Here is a 20443-nt window from a genome sequence, read left to right as displayed (position 1 = left end):
AGGAGTGAGCTGGAATGATTAATGAGCCACGTGCCTCAGACAGAGCTGCTATGGGCGATGCTGCTCTCCCTCCCCTACCTCCCAGAAGCTGCCGGGTGGCGGTGGCAGCAGCCTGCTTCCCTATTGATTCCATCTCCTTATTAATTTCCCGATCGATCTGCCCACTGCTTCTCACCACGCTAGGCAGACATGATGTTTTGATCTCCTGTCCTTCTGAGGGTGCTGCTGCCACACTGCTAAGCCTCTTGACTGGGCTGTGTTTTCCATCACCTGGGAGCGTGGATCCGTTCGGATTCACCCGGAGACCAGACACCTGGTGAGGGGTACCTGGGGGGATGTCCGAGAAGCTGGTGGTGTTAGCGCTGAGCTGCTGGTCTGCCCGCTCAATGATGAAGAAATTCAAGGCCTGAGTGCTGCTTCAGCTTCAGCACTTCCATTTTCAGGTCAGACCAGTGGCCAAAAATATTCAGAATCATCAAAATCTGTTAAGGATAGTACAGCTACGAAGTCCCTTCTTTTTAATTGTAGAGTAATTGGTCTATAGTCAGGGCAGAGAGTGCAAAGCTGGAGCCTGTGAGGTTGCATAAAATAGCTGGGACGCTAAATCTGTTCTTATCTGTGAAAGCCCTTTCAGGTACCCACCATCACGTTGCCTGTCCCACATCCATCCCCTTCTCCACTGCTTCAGCACAGCCATCACGCACGACTCAGTAAGGCCTACACACAACTGCCAAACATTTCAGAAGGGGTATGTCTGAAGGGAAAACATGGAATGTAATGCTCCAGAGGAAGACGTACTACCCTCTTTAATGACACTATTTTATTGCATATTACACAGCCTCCAACACCCAGTGATGTGGCTGGGGAGAGGGAGTAAGGAAAGCATAAGCACGGAAGGATGAGGTGGTGGGACCAAGGAGCTGGCAGGAAAGGCTTCTGGCTTGCACTGCAGGCCTTGCTAGGTCTGATAGCAAACATGCAAGGTAGGGGGGACAGGAGATGTCTTTTTGGAAGTGCCAGCAAACCCTGAAGTTACCAAAGCAACCAGAACATCAGCAAGGCCCACTAAGATATGGAGTACCTGGGCCAGTGCTTCTGTGTGGCTTCAAGCCCTGACAGGGCTTTGGGTGCTGTGTAAACAACACCATCAGCACAAACTGTGCTATCTAATGAAGTTGAGGACATGTTTGCAGGCAGTTCTCAAAACAGACTCTTTCATAATTGAAATACTGCAGAGCAGAGGACAGCATTGTAATTATAATAAATGGGTGCTGCTGAGTTAGAGAAGAACAAAGTATTTTGTCAGCAACTCCCATTTCCACAAGCAGAGGCGATGCTGGGAGGAACAAAAAGATGTGAAGTTACTCTCCATACTAGCAAGTACGCTGCAGGGTCTGGAAAATATTTGTTAGTCTCTCTTCTTTTTAACTTCCAATGGCCCTTTCTGGCAATTTGGAGAAAGCTTGGAGAAGAGCTACTTGATGACTGCAAAAACTTGCATAACACAAAGTGCCAGCAGCTACATCCATTTATTGTATCAAACAGCAGATTAAGGGAGGAGCTGATCAGTGTGGCATTTGAAGGTGTAAACAAATCTAATGACTGGAAACAACATTAAACAAATCAGACTAAAAATAAAGGAGGACATTTTCAACAGACAGGGTAATTAACCTTCAGTACAATTTATTGATGGTTGTGCTGAATTTTCCATTCCTGGAAACATTAAAAAATAGGATGGAGGTTTTTCTAAACGACTTCCTAAATCCCCAGCATGGTAAAAGAGAACAGGATGCTACTCAAAAAGCTAAAAATCACCTTCACCCAGTTTCACACAGAACTCAGTGGCAATGATATCCTGTCCTCCCAGCTCACCTGGGTGGGTTAGGAGCCCTTGGGGAGCCTTTGGTATAACTCTGCCGTCAACTGGCAAGACGACAAAACATAGATGTAATTTCTAGAGTTTCCTCCCACACATCAGGAAAGAATATTTCTTGCACCTCTTGACATGCCCTTTTGTGCTGTGCTCTGTTCTTGCTGCCAGAGCCACTCCTGACTTTGTCTGCCCTTTCCACATGTGCCTTTTTTTCCCCGATGGTGTTATCTGCACCCTCCATACTTGCTTTCCCTTACCACCCCCCTCCATCCCAGGACCTACCATGTGCATGGCCTGGGCCAGGAGAAGTTACGTATTACAGTCCAGCCCTTGGTCCAGATTTACCCTGTGTCTATGGGCCAGGCAGCTCACCTTCCTGCTTCAGCTTCCCCCTTTGCAGAACTATGGTAATGGTATTTACCCTGTTACTGCACAGGAGCATTGTCAGCATCAATTAGTTTAGTGTTGTTGCAAAGCTTTGCGGACAGGAGCCTCAATACAAGTAGTAAGTACTATTATTATTGCTCTACTTCAGATGGCTACAGAGCAGGCATTTTCCAGGCATGCACCATTAACAATTTACCAAGATAAATGGCCCAGGAATCCGAAAATGCATTTATGACAACTACCTCCCGCTTACCAGCATACATTCAGCCAAGTAAATGACACCTCATTGCTCAATGTGTAGCTATGGTAACATTTATATCTCATATATTGAAGTGTACACACAAACACACACGGGCGCACGCGGAGCTGGAGGGAAGCCAGGCTCCTTCCTTTAACGAGACACAAACACCGAGCCAAGGAACCTTCCCAACCTCCGAAAGCTGAGCTGCCTCCAGGGAGGGAAATGGGGGGTAAGGAGCAGGCAGCCCTCGCTGGGAAGGGATGAGCTGCCAGCAGGCTGCACAGCACAGCCTGAGCACAGCCGGGGCTTCAGGAAACTTACTTGAGAGCCGTTTTGTAGTGGTAGATCGCTTCAACGTTACGGCCCTGGTCTTTCAGAAAGTTGGCATAGTTGTAGTGCACCTTGGCGTTGTGGGGCAGAGTCTTCACTCCTGAGCTGTGGGGAGGAACAGAACAGGATGGTGTTAGCTGGCCAGGTTACACCACCTCCCCCGAGGTCAAGCTTTTTCTCATTGCTCCTTCTTTAAGGCAAGTTTGGTCATATTTCAAATGCCTTGTTACTTCCATGAGCACAACTCACGTTACAACCACAAGCTTGGCCCACACATGCAAACTGTGCAGTGCACTGGCACACCACACGCCCCCGCTGGACATAAACACGTGGCAGCAATTCACCCAGCCTGGCCTTGGCCACCACAGGCACCTCTAGCACCAACATGACAACGCACCCTGTGGCCAGGTACTGTAGTGTTTCAAAATATAATTTGTTACACTGAAAGACTCTAAAAAGCCCAACAGTTGGAGGGAAAGTATGCAATACTTTTGATAATATAGCTGTAACAGGCTCTCTCATCTCCAGCCCTGCTTAAACTTGGCTGTCACGAAGTGCCGTATGAAATCCTTGATCTCAGCCTGTCAGCTGGAGGTACCAGACAGAAGGTACCTTTTCCACACGCAGCAGCCACTAGAGGGGATGCACAGCATGCTCTGAGCACCCAGCTCGCACAGACACGCAGCACAGCACTGAGCAGAGTAGCACCAGGAGCTGAGGGCTAAGGGGGCTCTTGCCCTTAGCTGGCAAGTCGCACGCTCTCGTGTTATGTGACTGTGGACATGTGGGCGCACAGCCGACCCATCCCTCCCCTTCGTCTTCCTTGCCAGGCAGCTTGGACTGAACGTTTGGAATTAATAATGAGGGCACAAAGACAAAAGGAGGAGAGCAAGCATATGCTTATTTACTTAATTGAGAGCACAGTAAACAAGGTACACCTTGCACAGCCGGAGGAAATGCTCTTTCAAGGTTATAGATAGAAAGAAATCACAGGAGCACGTACACCATGGAAATACTCCCCCTGCAAGAACCCAGAGAAGTCAGAACTCTGTTTAACAGGGGAATCCTTTCCAGCACATAAATAGGAACTCTCTGAGGTAATGGGAAATAAAGATGGATTAATCTGTTCGCGTAAAAGCAGAAATAGCACTGCTCCTCGCTCACAAGCAGATTCCTGCCAGCTGCTGTCTTTTTCCTTCCCATCAGGTCGGAGCCTCCTGCCGCAAGTAGGAAGCGCAGGGATTAGGACATCCCCAAACCTTTTTGCTCTGCCTTGTGTGTCTCTGCCATTTAACTGTGATGGGCAATGAAGTTAACCACAAAAAGATGAGGTCGCACACAGCCTCTACAATGATGAGAATGTACCCACAGATGCCCAAAACCCCTTTGTGAGGGATTTCACTTTAAAATGGTGCTGGAGAGTCAGTCTTAGTGGCAAATACGCCGTCTTTTTGGTTATCTGCAGCCAGTGGTATCAAGCGTCGCTAATGCCTACTTGTGAGAGCTTCCAAAGCTTCGCCCACGGCTGCCTTGCAGAGTTCAGTACAACACAGCCACGGTCTGCCTGCAGAAATCAAAAATACACCTTGCAGTTGGCTTCCTAATCATCAGGTACTTCCAAATTACTTACTGGGAGCACTACAGGAATAAGACATTTTGTGACTAATCGCTGAATTAAATCAGTTAATTGATGCTATTCTTAAGAGAATGATTTTCTATATTAGTTTTCACAAAGATATACTGCACTAGCAGCAAGTAATGTGTGACTGCTATGGCTGTGTTAATTTCCATTGGCCTTGGGAGCTATTAACTACACACTTACAACCTCTGGGCATTACTGGAATATTAATTCTTATACAGAAAGGTTCACATTACATCAGTGACAGCGTTCGAGGCAGAGGCGCAGACAGGGACTCAGAACTGTTACCATCTCAGAGCTGTGTGCCATGAGTTGTTAGCTCTGACAGAGCCCCTGCTGCACCAGAGCACAGCGAGTTAATGGTGAGAAGTATATTACATATGCACAAGCACTGCAGTCCTAACGAGATACTCTTCTAACGGGAAGATGCATATGTTTAAATATTTTAATTCTGGGCTGTTTCCCTTTAAATAGAATTTATTATTAATCCTGCCGGTCCCATCTATTAAAACGTCACTAATAAAGCTCTTTCATCTGCCTGCTTCTGCTGGGGGTGGGGGTGACATAGGAAAGACAGAAACGAGTTTGGGCTCGAGGTTTTACGATGCTCTCTTCTGCACCACACCACTCACGCTCCCTGACCTATTTATTCTCCTTGCATGGGCGAGAAGGGGGGTGTTTGGGTTTGCAAATACACACAGCACTGACTGAGGCTAACCGCTTGGCATCCCTGAACTGTCAGCGGCAGCAGCAAACACGGCGCTGGACGTGGAGTGGATTTTTTTGGAGAGTTTAGGCAAACACTTCTGCTAATTGATTGTCAACCAGCTGAGAACACTGTTTGCTCATTGACGGAGGAAACAATAATGTCCATAAAGAAAGCCAAGAGGGAAAGGGTGGAGTATAAATAACAAAGCAGAATACAATGGCTTTCCATTTCTGCTTTCCGCAAGCCTCCAGCCTCTCACAATTTCAATCTATTTTTCCAGCTCGGTTTTCCAAATGCTCCTATTTCCCTCCTCCCCGGCCCAGCACAAACGTGCCCTTCTGAAAACCCATGGCACCACTCTCCAGCCAGCCAGAAAGAAGTCCACTGAGATCCAACGTCACTTCTCAGGAGGACTTCCTTCCCTCCTGACTTCTACGACAGCAGTAAGTGATATAAATGGAAAATAAACAGCGGGCAAACTGCTTTACGTAACACTTCCTCCCCATGGAAAGGAGAAAGCCTGTTAGTCCTAATGCAGAGAAACCGCATACCATTGGCATTTCTAACCCCAAACGCTGTCCTCACCCAAATCCCACTTGAGCTGGAGAAAGTCTCCTGTGATCCTCTCTATGGTTTTCCTCAGTGCCTGTCCTGCTCTGCAAAGTGGCTCTGTGCAGGGCAGAGAGTTCATTGATTTGCTGATTTCCATATGAAAAGTGCTCCCTCCGCAAGGAAATTTGGCCTCTCCTGCATCAGGAGGAGCCCTGGGAGACCGATGGGATCTCCTCTGCTTCAGGAGTCATTATCACCAATAAAAAGTCTCTCCAGCAAGCTGTTCTCTGGATGACACAGACAACTGCCTTCCCTGGCCTCCTACCCTTTCATTGATTTTCACGGATGCCAGCGTTGGACTCTTCAAACAGCTCCACAGAAGATGCACAAAATGTGATGGGAGTTGCCCTGTTCAGCTGAGCTGGCTTTCAGAATTAAGGAAAGCACACAGCAGTAAATGTCGCCTTTGGAGTTGTTTGTCTGTTTGTTGTTGTTTGTTTCCTGTTTCTTTTTGGTTTTGGCTGTTTGTTTTTTATTATTTGTTTGTTGGTTTTTGTTTTTGTTTTTTTCACATTACTGAAGGCAGCAGACCTGTCTTGGGGAGGGAGAACTGCTGACTAAGAGCCACTTTTCTACAGCTCCTTTGCTGGCTACCACTGCACTTCCAGACGCTGTCACAAATGCGGGCTGTGCACGCAAACGCTTTCCAGGAGCAATAGGAAACGTGGCAGCTTCACGAGCCCTGAAAAGGTCGGTACAGCGGATGCAGAGGTTAGCCTGCAGCCCTCACCTCCCTTGCCCTGACTTGAGGCATTCATGCTAACTGCAGTTGGAGCCTGACCTCCTGGCTGGTGCATTCACTCCACAGGGCAATTCCCTAAATATTTAACAAACAAGTTCTCCTTGCCCACCTGCTAATTCAGTCAGACAAACTGCTTGGGGCTTCTCGATATCTTCTCGAATAATTTGCCTCAAATGGCTGTATCTATACATTTGGCCACTTTTTATACTTGTGGCTCAGTTGCTTCTCATTTAGTCCTTACACACGTGCTTGTGCATAGATGTGTAGATGCATCATTTTCTCACCCTCTCCCATACCTGAGGGAGCCAAGACCCCGAGGGATTTCTGCATTTAGCAAACTTGGACCCCACACTGGAGACAGAGAGTTGTGGCAGCCCACTGGCTGAGGTGATGGTGCTGACACTGGCAGCATCATGTCAAAGCACGGTAAGCCTTGAGAATGAGACAAGAAGGGGTTCAAAGCACAAAACTGGTAACATGTTGAATATATCTACATCTCTCAGGGACAAAAAAAAAGTGTAGAAAAAGCAGGTGTAACAGAACCGAGGAAACTAAGACAGATAGACACTGAACAAACACATTTAAGTAAATGGAGGAATTGAAAGTAGAAGTGAAGAGGAAAAACTAGGAGGGAAAAATCAGTAATTAATGAAAGCAGTAAGTGAAAGAAGAAAAATGGAAAACTAAAAATGTGAATAAGGATCCTCTCAGCACATACTTCTTAAACACACACATACAGAAACGACCAAGCAGGTTGATTTATGTCTCCTTTCCCCCATCTATAGATTTGCTGTTTCCTTGTTATTTTCTCTCATACTGCTTCATTGTTCCTTATCTCCTCTTCCTTCTCTGTTATTTCTAATTTATTGCTGTTGCACATACCTCCATCCACTTCTCCCTCCTTTCCTGCTCTCCACCTCATCCTACACACAGCCTCCTCCTGCCCCAAAGACAAGATCTCCCACTCTTGGGATGAAATTATCTTCTTGCTATACTGTTCTTCTTTTGTATTTCCTTCCCATCCTACCATATTATAGCCTCTCAATAGATGTATAACACATATCAGGCCAGCATGGTCAAATAACATAATAAAGAAGGCTACAAGAAATGAGGAAAAAAAAAAGAACTGGAAGTAAGACTAGAATAAATTTAAGAAAAAAAAATGCTAAAAACATCAAAGCTAATAATGAGATACATCAGATAAAGGAAACCTGCCAAAGATCCCCTGAGGCCAATATACAATGGAGGTCTAAAAGTAATGGTTGAAGACAAAAAGGCCACAGCAGAAAAGCTCACCACAGGAGAAGTGAACTTCCTCACAGGGGCAAGTCCAAAGCACTGTCTCAAACTAAAGAGGCACTAAAAGAAGCTTTCAAACAAATCAACCCCAAGAACACTTACAAATCCATAGGGCCTGCCAGTATTCATCCAAAGGAAATCAAATGTGAAGCTGCAATTAGCGGCAGTATGCAACCTATCATTTAAATGAGCCTCAGCACTGGAGAAGTGGGGGGTGATGAACGTGATGTTATCTGCCTCCAGCCAAAGGATATGGGGAGCGACAGACCACCAAGTCTGATTTCCACTCCAGTTAATTTGGGATAAATTGTAATACGCCAGACCTAGCACACTTCTGGAGAGCACTAATCCATCAGGGAAGAATTAACCTTGCATTTTGCAGAAAGAAGTTAGAGGGATGGATCTGTTGTTCTTTGATGGGCTCAAAAGGGATGTGGTACTAAAGCCATTGAAAGCTTTTGTGAAAATCTAAATATAGCCTAGTCGGTTGCAAACACATATCCCAGAGCTGCACACCTAAATGTTCAAAAAGGCTTTTGATAAAGTCCCTCACCAAAGACTTGCAATTTCTTAAAGGCGTCATGGAATAAGAGGAAAGGTCCTCTTGTGAATGAATCAATGCCTACTTGAAAGACAGCAAGTAAAGAGTGAACAGTTTTCATAATTGGAGAAGACTACAACCAGGGTTTCCAGGAGACGTGCACTGCCACTTGAGCTGCTTCACATGTTCACAAAGGATCTGGAAAAGGGAGCAAACAGGGAGGCAACACATTTGCTGATGACAACGACATGAATCACACTGCAGGAACTAAAGGGAACTACAAAATCTTGCAGAAGGATCTCACAGCACTGAAGGCTGGAAAAAAAAAAGTGGCAGATGCAATGCACTTCTGGTACAGGCACAAGTTCAGACTGATGTCTGTAGATGAGACGTTTCCACTCACAATAGGTATCTTGGAGTTCACGTGGGCAGTGCTGTGAAAATATCAGCCAGTGCTTAGGAGTGGTCAGAAAAGGAAAGTGGAAGATTAGGAATTAATAGGAAAGGACTAGAGAGCAACAACCAGAAAACAGCCCTATGCTACTGTGCTGCAGATGTCTCCTGCAAGGTGTACGTGGTTCTGGTCTCCTTCTCAAAAGGACAGGTTAGTTTAAAAGCATCCAGCAAAAAGTGACAAGATGGATCAGAAGTCACTGATTTGGAAGCAGAGCAGCTTCCACATACGGAGAATTCAAAACCAGCAGACTCCAGCACAAAAGAGAGGCAGCCCTGGTGAGGGAACAGGGGAGAGGTTGGGCTGTAAAGGCATGAAAGGCACAGGAAAAGTGCCAAGCTGGTGGGTTACTCCCTGCTCGCTCGAAACACCAGGACTAGGTGATGCCAAACAAGGTGATCAGAATGTTCGCAGCACAGAGAAGTCTCCTTGCACTCACTGTGTAATTTAAGGATGGAGCCCGGTGCACAGGATGCTATGGAAGCCAAAACTATAAATAGATTTGAAAAAGCAGTCAAAGACATTAATGGAAGAAAAGTCTATCGGTGGCAGTTACATGCAAAAAAAGCATCTGACTCCTGACTCAGGAAGTCTATAACTGGAGATTACTGCAAGCTGGGAAAGGACTGAAGGAAGCATCGCTGCTGCTGCTCCTGTTCTCACACTGCTTTTCCAGGCATCTGCAGCTGGCTGCTCTCAGAGGCAGGACATGGCACTGGGTGACCCAGCAGGAGCACACCTACGTTCTTGCCTTCTCCTCAAAAGTCCAGGGCAGAAAAGTCCATCCTCAAAAGAGCTGAGCTGAAGAGCAAGCTGGCTCAACCCCAGCCACCAAATCCCCAGCTCAGGGCAAGGTGCAAGCTCTGGCTCAGTACTGCACTGAGGCAGCGGCACAGTCTCTGAATTTGATGTGCCTTGCAGAAGTCCACCCTGCTTTGAATGGAGGCAGGATGGACACAAGCCTATTTGCATCCAGTCAGACAGACAAAACCTTTGCTTTCTTTTCTGTGACAGACCCCCTGGACACACCGTACCATCCCCAGTGTGAGATGCCTCCTCTCCTCCTCCAGCTTGACTTCATCTCTCTTAAACCCAGGTGACCACAACTGCGTGCTACGTGACACCAGACAGTGCCTGAAACACGACGCATGGAATTGTCATCTGCCCACCCCCCTTTCTACAAGAGAGCGATCCAATTTGGAAAGCCGTCTGCCTTTCCTGCGAGCGGCCACCGCTCACGTGGCGGACTGGAACCAAGGCCTAATGGCTTGGACTGGGACCACGTTCAGCACGGAGCTGCGAGAGCCCAGAGCAGTCACCATGGCTTCGAGTGTTTGAACAGCAAACAGCGCTTCGGGGAGAGGGGCAATGAATCACGCTGGAGTGAAGAAAACCCTGCTCCAGCTTTTATTTTTTGTTTAATTCCCACTAACAGAGCTCCAACCGCTTCAACAGTGTGTCCTGAAGACTGAAGAGCACACATAAAAAGTAATTTCATACTCCTCAGCGCCGAGTAAATTAAACTTTGCTCTGGCCAATAAGTTAGAAAATAAAGCTAAGCAACCAGGGTGCAAATCACCTGTGTTTCTACAATTACCTCACAATTAGACAACTGCTGAAAGCAGCTGGAGGCAAATGCAATACATTTCCTAGCAAAACACAAAATGAAACAGTCTGTTTCGATGCAAAAAATATATATAAATGAGGTTGTAAAGAGAGCTGTTTGGCAAAGAGTAATCAAATAAAATGAAATATGGTACATTAAGCTTGGCACTTTGTTGCATTTCATTTTTGTCGTTAAGAACATTGCTAAGGAAAATTCGATATATTCAATAGTGTTACTACGGTGTTTTGTAGGGTTGCAGCAAAATTCTGCTACGTCTTTAAAAAGAAAGCGTTACATTATTGGTAAATCTACAGAACTGAAGTTATTTAAAAACAGAGTGTCTTAAAAGTGCTGTTGCTAGAACCAAAGTTTGTGGGTACACATCTAAAGTGCTGACACCAGTTTCTGCACAGTTGCCAGAAAACAGAAAGTAGATGATGGTGTTCTTTTGCTTTTTTTTTTTTCCAATATATAAAAATCAAAATATTAATCACACCATTGCATTAATAGCAGGACCAGTCCCTGAGCTAAAGCAAACTATTTACTCCATGCAACAAACACGTACGACTTATTTGAAACAAAAATGCAAGTATTTTCACATGGCTGCTCATACCTGAAAAGGGACTCTCTTGAGAGCCAGATTTCATTCTGTTTCACGGTCTTCCAAGAGAATAGCAGCAGCAGTAAAGCGAAGAGGGTCAAAACAGTAATTCTCCACTTATTTAACCATGTAGACAGCTTCTTTAGACCATGGACAAAAAGGATGCAGTACCCCATACTGGAAAAAAGAAAAAAAAGAAGAAATGGAAAAGGTACAGTTGTATTCCGGTACTCTGGTGTGGACACAAGACCATTCAGTATTGCATTTATTACATGATTAAAGTTCGGGTTGTGTTGTGTTTTTTTTTTTTTGACTAATTATGTTTTCCAGGATAACAAAGTCAAATTCAGCAGCGTTTTTCCTCAAGTCACTACACAATTTCCCAATTAATCTAAATGACAGCCCCAGATGCCAGAAGTGTAGCAGTGTACATAATACCACGCGGCATAATGGTAGCTTACCCCACTCTGCGGAAGGCAGCTGCTTTTCCGAACAGAGAGCTAGGGAAGCCTAATGTAATAACAGTCACACTGAGTGCTACCAACGCGGTTTGCCAGTGAAAAGCATTACAGCACAATGAATTCTCTGAACAACCCCACTGGTGGTTGCTATTAATGCTGGTCTGCAAATGGTGAAACCCAGGAAGGGGAGCGAGGGTTTAGCCCAAAGCTGCGGCAGGAGGGGCTGTCAGGGGCCACCCCAAGAGGTAGGAGCCCACGCTGGGGTCTTGCATGTGGCTCACTGCTCCCCCTCCCCATGCCAGGACTTTATGGGAACTGATCTGGGGTCGTTCATACTTTGTGGTCCCCCACAAGCTGCATGTGGTCCCAGTCTGGTAAAGGACAAGGGAGGACACTGCTGGGTGACCCCGCTGCCTCTGTGAGAGGTAATGACACCAGCCGTGCCCATCGTGTCTGTGTGCTTCAAAAGGCTTGCTGATGGCAAACAATGAGGGAGGGATTCACCTGACAGCAGCATAACTGCAGTTCAGCTCTCGGCTGATACCGCCAGTGCCCATAAATTCACGCACTGCACTCGGGCAGTGAATTACTGCACCTCAACCTCGTACTGCAGCTGTGCAATTTTTTAATTTATTAAAATCCTGGAAAAAAACGGTATTAACAGCAATGAGGGGAGCAGTAGCCAAGGATAAAGTTTTTCATTTGATACGTGTGATTACTACAAGATAACCTGAGCAGAAACTGGTTATATCCAGTTATACTGTAGTATAACTTTAGACCCATAATTATTTATTACTCAACTGAAATAGTTTATTCTTCCAGTGACCCCTCAATGAATTGGAAGTGGAGTGCTTTCGGTTGCTTTACTTCATATACTGCTTAGCATTTTTTACGAACTTCCATTTCTATTGCCTGACAGATTTCATTAGCTTATCTGCAACTATTTAATGCAAAGTACCACATATTGGACTACAGCTTGATATACCCTCGCCAGATAAAGATTTAGCTTCAGGCTGAAAAGCTATCTTTGTCCCAGCAGCCCCCTCTGAAGAAAAGAGGGAGCAGAAGGATTTGGAAAAATACTTAGGGATGATGGGTTCACTGGGTCAGAAGAGCAGCCTTCCCAGGCACTGCCACTCCTTGAATCCCAGCTGAATCCTACACCTGGGCCCAGGCAGGCTGGCAGCAGAGCTCGCACCCGCTCTAGCTGGAGCTCTGCATGCTTTTTGTGGACTGTACATAGAGGCCTGAGCAGCTTCCAGGTGGGACTGCTACAAGGGTAGAAAAACTAAGAGCACAGTTCCCCAGTCAGAGGTAACATCGCAAGCAAGCAGGTGACGTGGCAAAAGTCTATCTGGAAATCAGAAAAGGAAAAATGTCTCGTCTTCAAGGAGCTGTGAACGTGCTTCCCTGCACAGTTTCTCTGCCCCCACGAAGAGCCAGGCACGATGCTCCCCACAGCTAAAATGCTAAATGCAGAGGGACGATAATCCTTGCTCTTACTGAGCACACTTTCACACGCTGATCAGTTTGTACGGCCTCTGTTGTATGAGCTGACCAGCATCAGGCAGTAGTGCCATCCCTGGCAAGGTACAAGTGTCCTTTAGGACCCTGGGTGAAGTACAGACATCAGGGACAAATCTACAAACCATCCATTCTAGTGCTCAACCAAACTCTTTCATCAGTTTACAGTTTCCCCATTTTTCAGAAGCGGTTATCGATCCTTATTTTCACGTAGCTATGCTTGCATTTTGCTGCAACCCATTTCTTATGGCACTTGCAGTGTTTTTTTTCCATGAATTCTTCTGCACACATATGTTTATTGCACCTACATTAATTGCAAGCAGACATTTAGAGCTACAAACTGAGATGCTGGTGCCAAACAACCCAGCCTTTATAGCTGTTGAACCCTACTTTAAAACCTCTGAAAAGCTAATCTCGGTAATAAGCCCTCCCTTTCCAATAAGAAATGCCTCAAAAACCTGCAGACTGTTTTCACTCTGTTATTTAGCCTTTCAGCAATTTAATCCTTCCCTTGGAATTAATTATCTGACATAAACATTATTTAATTGCTTTAGCACAAAGCTGTTTTCAAAGGACATTCCCTACACCTTCACATATTGAAGAACAGGCCCTTTCAAACAGAATGGTGAACGCGTCCAGAAAACAAAATATGCAAACGTCAGTGTCTTGGTATTTATATCAAACCCTGCCCCAGCTGCTGGGAATTTCAGCCTCAGCAGCACAGCCAGAGGAAAGGTGCTGCTTCCAGGGGCTATTTTCTAACATCTGTGACATTTCCACAGTAGTTGCACGTTGATGCTGGATCCTACAGAGAAATAAGGCTCCATCCCAGACTGCATTTACCCTCTGAGCTGCACAGACAGTGCTGTAGTGCAGGTACACAGCGGTGCCCAGCTCCTAAATGGCACTTTGCAAGGGAGACCCTCTGCAATGTTCCTCATTTTACAAAGCAAGGGCCCGAAACATGTGGCAATGAAGCAGTTTGCTCTGCTGACAGGCAGGAAGGAAGCTGGAAAAGGATGAGAGAGTATGAAGTAGGTAAATACCTTTATTTTCGGAATCTGCTAAGTTTTATTAAAACTTCAGACCATTCCCTGTCTCAGATCATCAAGGAAAGGCTGGGGAGGATGTGGCTGCATTGCCTTGTCAGGCAGGGGCCCTTCAGAGCAGATGTCAGGTAGAGCTACATCTCCACATAGCTTTTTCTTTGACGTGGCCATTTCAGCCCCATCCTCTGGCTGAGGGTGGATGCCACCTTCCTGACTTCAGGTCTCTTGCAGACTCTGAAGTTACAGAAAGCACTCACACATCCTTTGCTGCCAGGGAAGCATGTGCATTTCCAATTTCTGTGCCACAAATTGTTTGCAAAACAACACCTGTATGCAACTTGCCCATATCGATTAACCTTAGTACTTTTTGCACCTCTCCCCCAAATCCACTGTTCTGGGCTGAACAAAACACAAAGGTGTCCACATCAATGTGCTACGCATCCCTCAAAGGAACCATAATTATATTACTACTGTTTCATTTCCCCACTTACTACTTTTACTCTACAACCCACTTGTTTCACACCAGACTAAGCAATCCCGGTACAGGAATTAGCTCCTGCACACAGCCCAGGATCACTCATCCTCCAAGTTTTAAGCAAGTTGGTAGCGGTCCAGGCAGAGGTGTGGTGGTAGGAAGAGCACATACAGGTGAGACTGCTCTTACCTGATTGAAGTAACTTGCCAAGTGACTCTAAGACAATTCCTATGTGGTTAACTCTGCCATGACCCTGCCAACACCTACAAACATATCCATTGCTTCAAATACATTAGCTTTTCTCCTCAGAGTGCTAGGGGACTCAACTCCATACCAAAAATTATGCTAGCTCTCCAGGAAATCAGATTTTACTCACATGCATTTAAGAATAAAAATAAAAAATAAAAAGTCTCAAAAGCACCTTTCATCAGAGACCCATTTACCACCTAAAAAAAGTATTGCAATACTACATTCTAGACATCTTCACGGCTATCTGCATATGCAGCAGTAGAATTTGTTTGAGGTGAGGATTTTTTGTTAACTGTAGCATTTCCTAGGGAGCTAAGGGAGCCATTTCTCTTTGAAAAGTTTTTGTTCTGGCATTGTCATCCCCTGTCATACCAGCACCTTTCTAATCTAATATGTAGTCAAAACAAAGCAGTGGAAAACAAGCAAAATCCCCAACCCGTTATTATTTTTAAGTATATTTTCCACTGGATTATTGTTAAACTGCTTATGCTTTTTTGTTCTTCTTCCGTAGAATAGGGAACAACTTGCTACAGCAGCTGTCCCCCACTGTGCAAAGTCTGTGACAGATCAGCCCTGGGGTCAGATTCAAGGCAGGACCCGAGGAACAGGTAACACAGGAAGCTTTAGCACAGGCTCACAATGAGAATACTTATTACAGAAGAACCTGTGGCTTCAGAAATTCAATGATGCTGCAGGAGAGCTCCCACAAGAGGTTCTGCTTGGCACACAAACCCCCAGGTTTCATAATTCCTCAGGTTTTGGACTCTTACTGTACAGAAGCGGTACCTTGGTAAGGCCCTGAATTACAATGAGGGCAGGGCTGCACTTGGTAGGCAAACTCTGTGCACCACTTACAAGTGTTTCTGGCAGATGGCACACAGGGAGCTGTGCAATGGCAGGTTTTTGTCCATAATTTCTGCAGCTTGTTAATATTGTTCCACCTGCAAGGAAGTGAGAGGAGGCACAAACAGATGGGAATGAGGTGGCACGCAGACCCCATCTCCCACGGTGCGCTACACATAATGCCCAATTAAAACAAGCCAAAACAGCAGATAATTAATATTTGCAAACACTTCTTCAGCAATTAGATCACAAAATCAACCTTTTCTTGGGCCATTATGGCTCCTTTCCCCAGCCGAAGCTGTTACTGCTGACGCTTACGCCGTTATTCCTCTCTCCCGATTTGGACGTGGCACCTCATTTTTCATTAAGAAGTCAAGAGCGGCTTCGCTGCACTTGGCTGTTGGCGACGGTGTCTCACCGGAGACACGCTGTGGTTAGCGCTGCAGCCCAGGCTTGCTGGCGTGCTCTGCTGCAGCAATCTGCCCGCGCTGGAAACCATCTTACCTCCTCCTCTGGGAAGCGCGGGGAGCCCTCCTGCTGCAAAACGCTCCCGAAAGCCGAGGCGTGTTTTAGTCACACATTTGACTGTATTTTCCGAACTGTGAGCTCGCACAGCACAGTTTTGCACTCCAGCGAGGAGCGCGTGGGCAGCGCAGGCTGAGCTGCAGGAAGGAGGCACGGTGAGCGATGCGATGCCAGCGCTCGGCTGCCTCCTGGGAGCCAGGGCAGCGGCACTAACCTCCTCTGGCCAACCAAGGCATACCCAGGTGGGAGAAAGACATGGAAAAGATACCTTCCTCTCATTTTTTAAGGCCTATTTTGAGGATGTCAGATCTCGTGGGGTCGTTGTTTGCTTTTTTTTAAAACTGATTTAATCTCAGTCACGTGCACACAAGCTTGGAGTAAACCCACTGATCTGAGAGCAGTTACTCCGGAGCTCAGCTCAGATAAGAATCCAGATGCATGCATATATAGCAGAGCAGCTAGGAAAAGGGCTGCCTGAAAGCTGCCTGTCAAAGCATGGAAGAAATACTGCTCCATTCAGGGGCTGTTAATGCAACGAAAGGGATTATCTCAAAACTATACTGAGACCAGAAAATGCACTTGGCTTTGACATTTCACCCCGGAGGCTCTTTCTGGGCTGCAAACCTCCTTCTTGATTTCCAGCACTTATTTCAGATTACTCCCTTTTCCTCCATAAAAACTAACCCTCACGTTCAAGCTGCTCAGAAGCAAGTTTAACCCTTGCATGCATCGCTTAATTTAAGCACATACATGTACTTTGCTGTTCCTGCCCCTTCAGGATTGCGAAGCACAGCCCAGAGAAAGATGCTGGCTGCTGTCAGATCCAAACGCTGAAAGCAAACATTTGAATATCTTGGTTTTAAAGTCCCCCACAAGCTTTCTAGCCCCAGCCCCAAACACAAGTTCCCAGGCCCAACATGCTTTCCTTGCTCCCAGCCAAAGCTGCTCCAGCCCTGTAGCCTGAGCTGAGGAAACATGCTAAGAGGAAGAGCCAAAGTCATTTGAAATGCAGCTCGCAGGCCGGGCTGTTGCTGCAGGGGAAAAAGCTTGAAAGGCAGTTCATCCCTGTTAAACTAAATGACTGTGCTCACACTTCTCTAATGGGGAATAATTGATGGCAAAAAGCACCCTTGGCATGACGTTTGGGCTGTTCCTGCCTCATGCAGTCAGATGCGGCAGGGAGCGCTGGCAAAAACAAGCAGAGAGTTGCTCTTTCTGCCCTAAAACAGTGCTTGCAGCCACAGAGCTCCAGCGTGAGCAGCACTGGTTGGGCAGCAAAGATGTTGCTTAATGAAAAATGTCAAGTTTTCCAAGGCTGGAGCTGTTTAGGGCCAGAATAAAATTTAGACTTAAAAAAAATGTTTTTGTCTGCAAGAACAGTGCACGTTAGCTTGCACCTGGTTCACCCAAAATAGCTGCAAAATCAAAAGGGGTGGGGGCACTCCTTGCGACCTGCATCACCCGAACTCATATCTCTGTGCCAGGTCAGGCTGAAAGCTGGGGATGCAGCAAATGAGTCCACTTGTAGGGCTTCAAGTCTGGAGTCCCCAAAATTCTCCAGCTACCACAGCCCATATGCTGACCAGGAATGGCCACACTACTGGGGCAAGCATATTCTAGCATTTTGGAGAAGTTAACTTGGTACTCGTACCAAGCTTACTGCTCAGTCAAAATTTTCTCTTGCAGCTGGTACAAGGCTAGCTTGAATTCAGTGACCTATCTATAGGCTGGCTAATTTGATAGAATACAAACATGAGCCTGGATCAGGTCTGGATCAAACAGTTCTTCACTCACTGACCTGGCAGAGTGTAGGTCCAGTGCTAACAATCCTGGAAAAATGCTGGCATGTAGCAGATGGGCTATGATCTCCCAGCTCTCAGACAAGTACCTCTGCTGCCCTGAAAGAAGCAATTCTGGGCCACATCCATCCAAGTGTCCATTCCTGTCACTCATCCTTTTACCTGTCAAGTCCACCTTGGGTAGTCAGTGTGCATTGGCAAAAAGTTTTACATTAACCAAAATGTCCTACTTTCTGTGGGAGAATATTGTGTCAAAACTTTCTCAACCAGTCAGGACTGAGGAGGAAAAACCTCTTGCAACTGATAACAGTAGCTAGTTAACCCCGTTTTAAGTGACAGAGATAAAATAAGTACTTTGAGGAAAGGGCAAGATGACCCAGGCCTTGGAGATGTCTAATGGATGATTAACTGAGGAACTGCTAATTAGGAAGAACATTATGTTGACATTCTTGAGGGAAACATCCTGGCTATGCCCTTGAATACATCACCAATCAACATAATATGAATAGTTGGCTGAAACACAAAGATGAGGAGTATTCTAATGTGAACTGTCTGTGAACTGTCCTCATCATAACAGTAAAAATCACACCCCTAACCCGGGAGACCCTGGCCCAACAGGGGATCCTTCCTCCCTGAGGATGCGCAGAATGATCCTGGTATGTCAGCAGGGTGGTGATTAGGTAACCAGTGGGAGCCTAGGGGAGCGTAAAACATGGAAATGTATTGATAAGGGATTATATAAAGAGTGTCTTGAAAAGCCATAATGGGTGCCAGTTTGGTGGGAAACCACTTGGTACCCACAAAACTGTTCTGCTTTGGGAAGCAGAAGGACCTGCAGTATTGCCATTTTTTGTAAAGGTACCGTTTTTTGTCTTCTGACTTAATAAATTGGAAAGAGTCAGCCAGTTCCTACTGAGAAAATCCTGAGAAGGTATACAGAATATTTCAAACGATCGTGCTTAAACACAATCCTGACTGGAAAGATATGCAGGTTTTGTTAAATGCCCTCCTTCTCCAGAAGAGTGACTGCTGGTGGTGGAGAAAGCTAACAAGGAAAATAGGAGGATTAATGCAAGGGAAAGGCCGGAGCTGTAATGCCAGAACAAGAACCTCCCTGGGATCTGAATACAGATGGAGGTAAAATGCTTGTAAAACAGTATCAGCAGGTAATTTTGTATGGAATTAAACACAGAATAAGAAAGCCTAGGAACATTTCTAAATTATACCAAGTAACTCAGGGTCCTCCTAATGAGGAAACATCAGTATTTTATGAAAGACGATGTGAAGTAGCTAGGAAACAGGCAGATTTAAATCCTGATGCTAAGGCAAAGTAACATTTAATATGCTGTTTATAGTGCAATCAACCCCTGATATCTTGAAGTAGTTGCAGAGAGTAGATGGAGTTTCATGAATGCCTATTTCTCAATTAACTGAGAAAGCTTATAAGGTATGGAATAATCGAGATTAAGTAGAAAGGGAGAGAAGACAAAAAGAGAAACAAGAAAGAAAAAATGCAAACAAGTGTGCTTGCAACAGCTGTGGTTCAAGCCCAAATGTTGTCATGTGGTAAGGGATTTCAAAAAGAAGGAAGAGGCAGGATGGTGGGAAATCGAGGCAGAGGATGAGGGCGAGGGAGATATATAACATTTCTCCCTCATCCATCTGACTCGCTGGGATTAAATCAGCGTGTATATTGTCAGGAGGAGGGGCATTGGGAGAACTGAACTAACCCAGAGAGCCAAAATTAACAAGTGTTCCCAAAGAGGGCTTATTAATGATTGGCATGGAAGAATCAGATTGAAGGGGACTGGGGGCAGAACTATCTGGTACCCCAGCAGAGCCCCCATTTCCAGTAAAGTTGGGGAATTAAATTGTAAATTTTGAACTGTAAGGAGGCACTTATTCAGCAGTAAAGCTGCAAAGGACCACTGAGTAAATTCTCCGTGCCAGTGATTGGGGCCATGGGAAAGTAAGAGGTTAAATCCTTTTTGCAACCAATTACATGTGAAATTGAGAAATGAGTTTTGACTCACGAATCTTTATACTTGTCGGAATGTCCCTTGCTTCTGTTAGGACAAGACATATTAAATAAACTGCGTGCTGAGATAAATTTTGAGAAAGGAAAAAATCCAAGTACATATTGCTGAAAATAATGCCTGGCAGGCACAAGTATATTTGTTACATAGAAACTGAAGAATCACCTACCAACTCCAATCAAGGATGCAGTAGTACCATTTGTGTGGGCAACCAGGAAGCCTGGGAGAGCAAAGTCAGTGGGTACCAGTAAAAGCAGTATTCAAGCCAAGAGCAAAACTGGTAAGGAAAAACAATACAAATAAAACTAGATTAAAAATAATAACAATTAAAAAAAATGGAGCACTGATGGAGGCGGTTACATGGTGCACAGAGAGAGAAAAAAAGGATATGCAGTGGTGACATTAACCGAAGAAAGTAGGAATATTTCCATATAATACCTCTGCACAA

The 20443-nt window shown here is 45.5% G+C and overlaps 1 protein-coding gene across 1 annotated transcript in view; it reads right to left on the bottom strand.

Moving 5' to 3' along the window:
• Positions 1-20443, bottom strand: part of TMTC1 (transmembrane O-mannosyltransferase targeting cadherins 1) — a 148314-nt gene that overhangs the window by 36926 nt on the left and 90945 nt on the right. The window contains exons 10-11 of the mRNA XM_027469147.3: positions 11047-11211; positions 2823-2936 (exon numbers count right to left, since the gene is read on the bottom strand). Of these exons, the coding sequence (XP_027324948.2) occupies positions 2823-2936; positions 11047-11211 (279 nt within the window). The remainder of the gene's footprint in view (positions 1-2822; positions 2937-11046; positions 11212-20443) is intronic.

The sequence above is a fragment of the Anas platyrhynchos genome, chromosome 1 (assembly GCF_047663525.1).
Source record: "Anas platyrhynchos isolate ZD024472 breed Pekin duck chromosome 1, IASCAAS_PekinDuck_T2T, whole genome shotgun sequence".
Taxonomy (NCBI): domain Eukaryota; kingdom Metazoa; phylum Chordata; class Aves; order Anseriformes; family Anatidae; genus Anas; species Anas platyrhynchos.
This window is presented reverse-complemented; position numbering and strand designations above follow the sequence as displayed.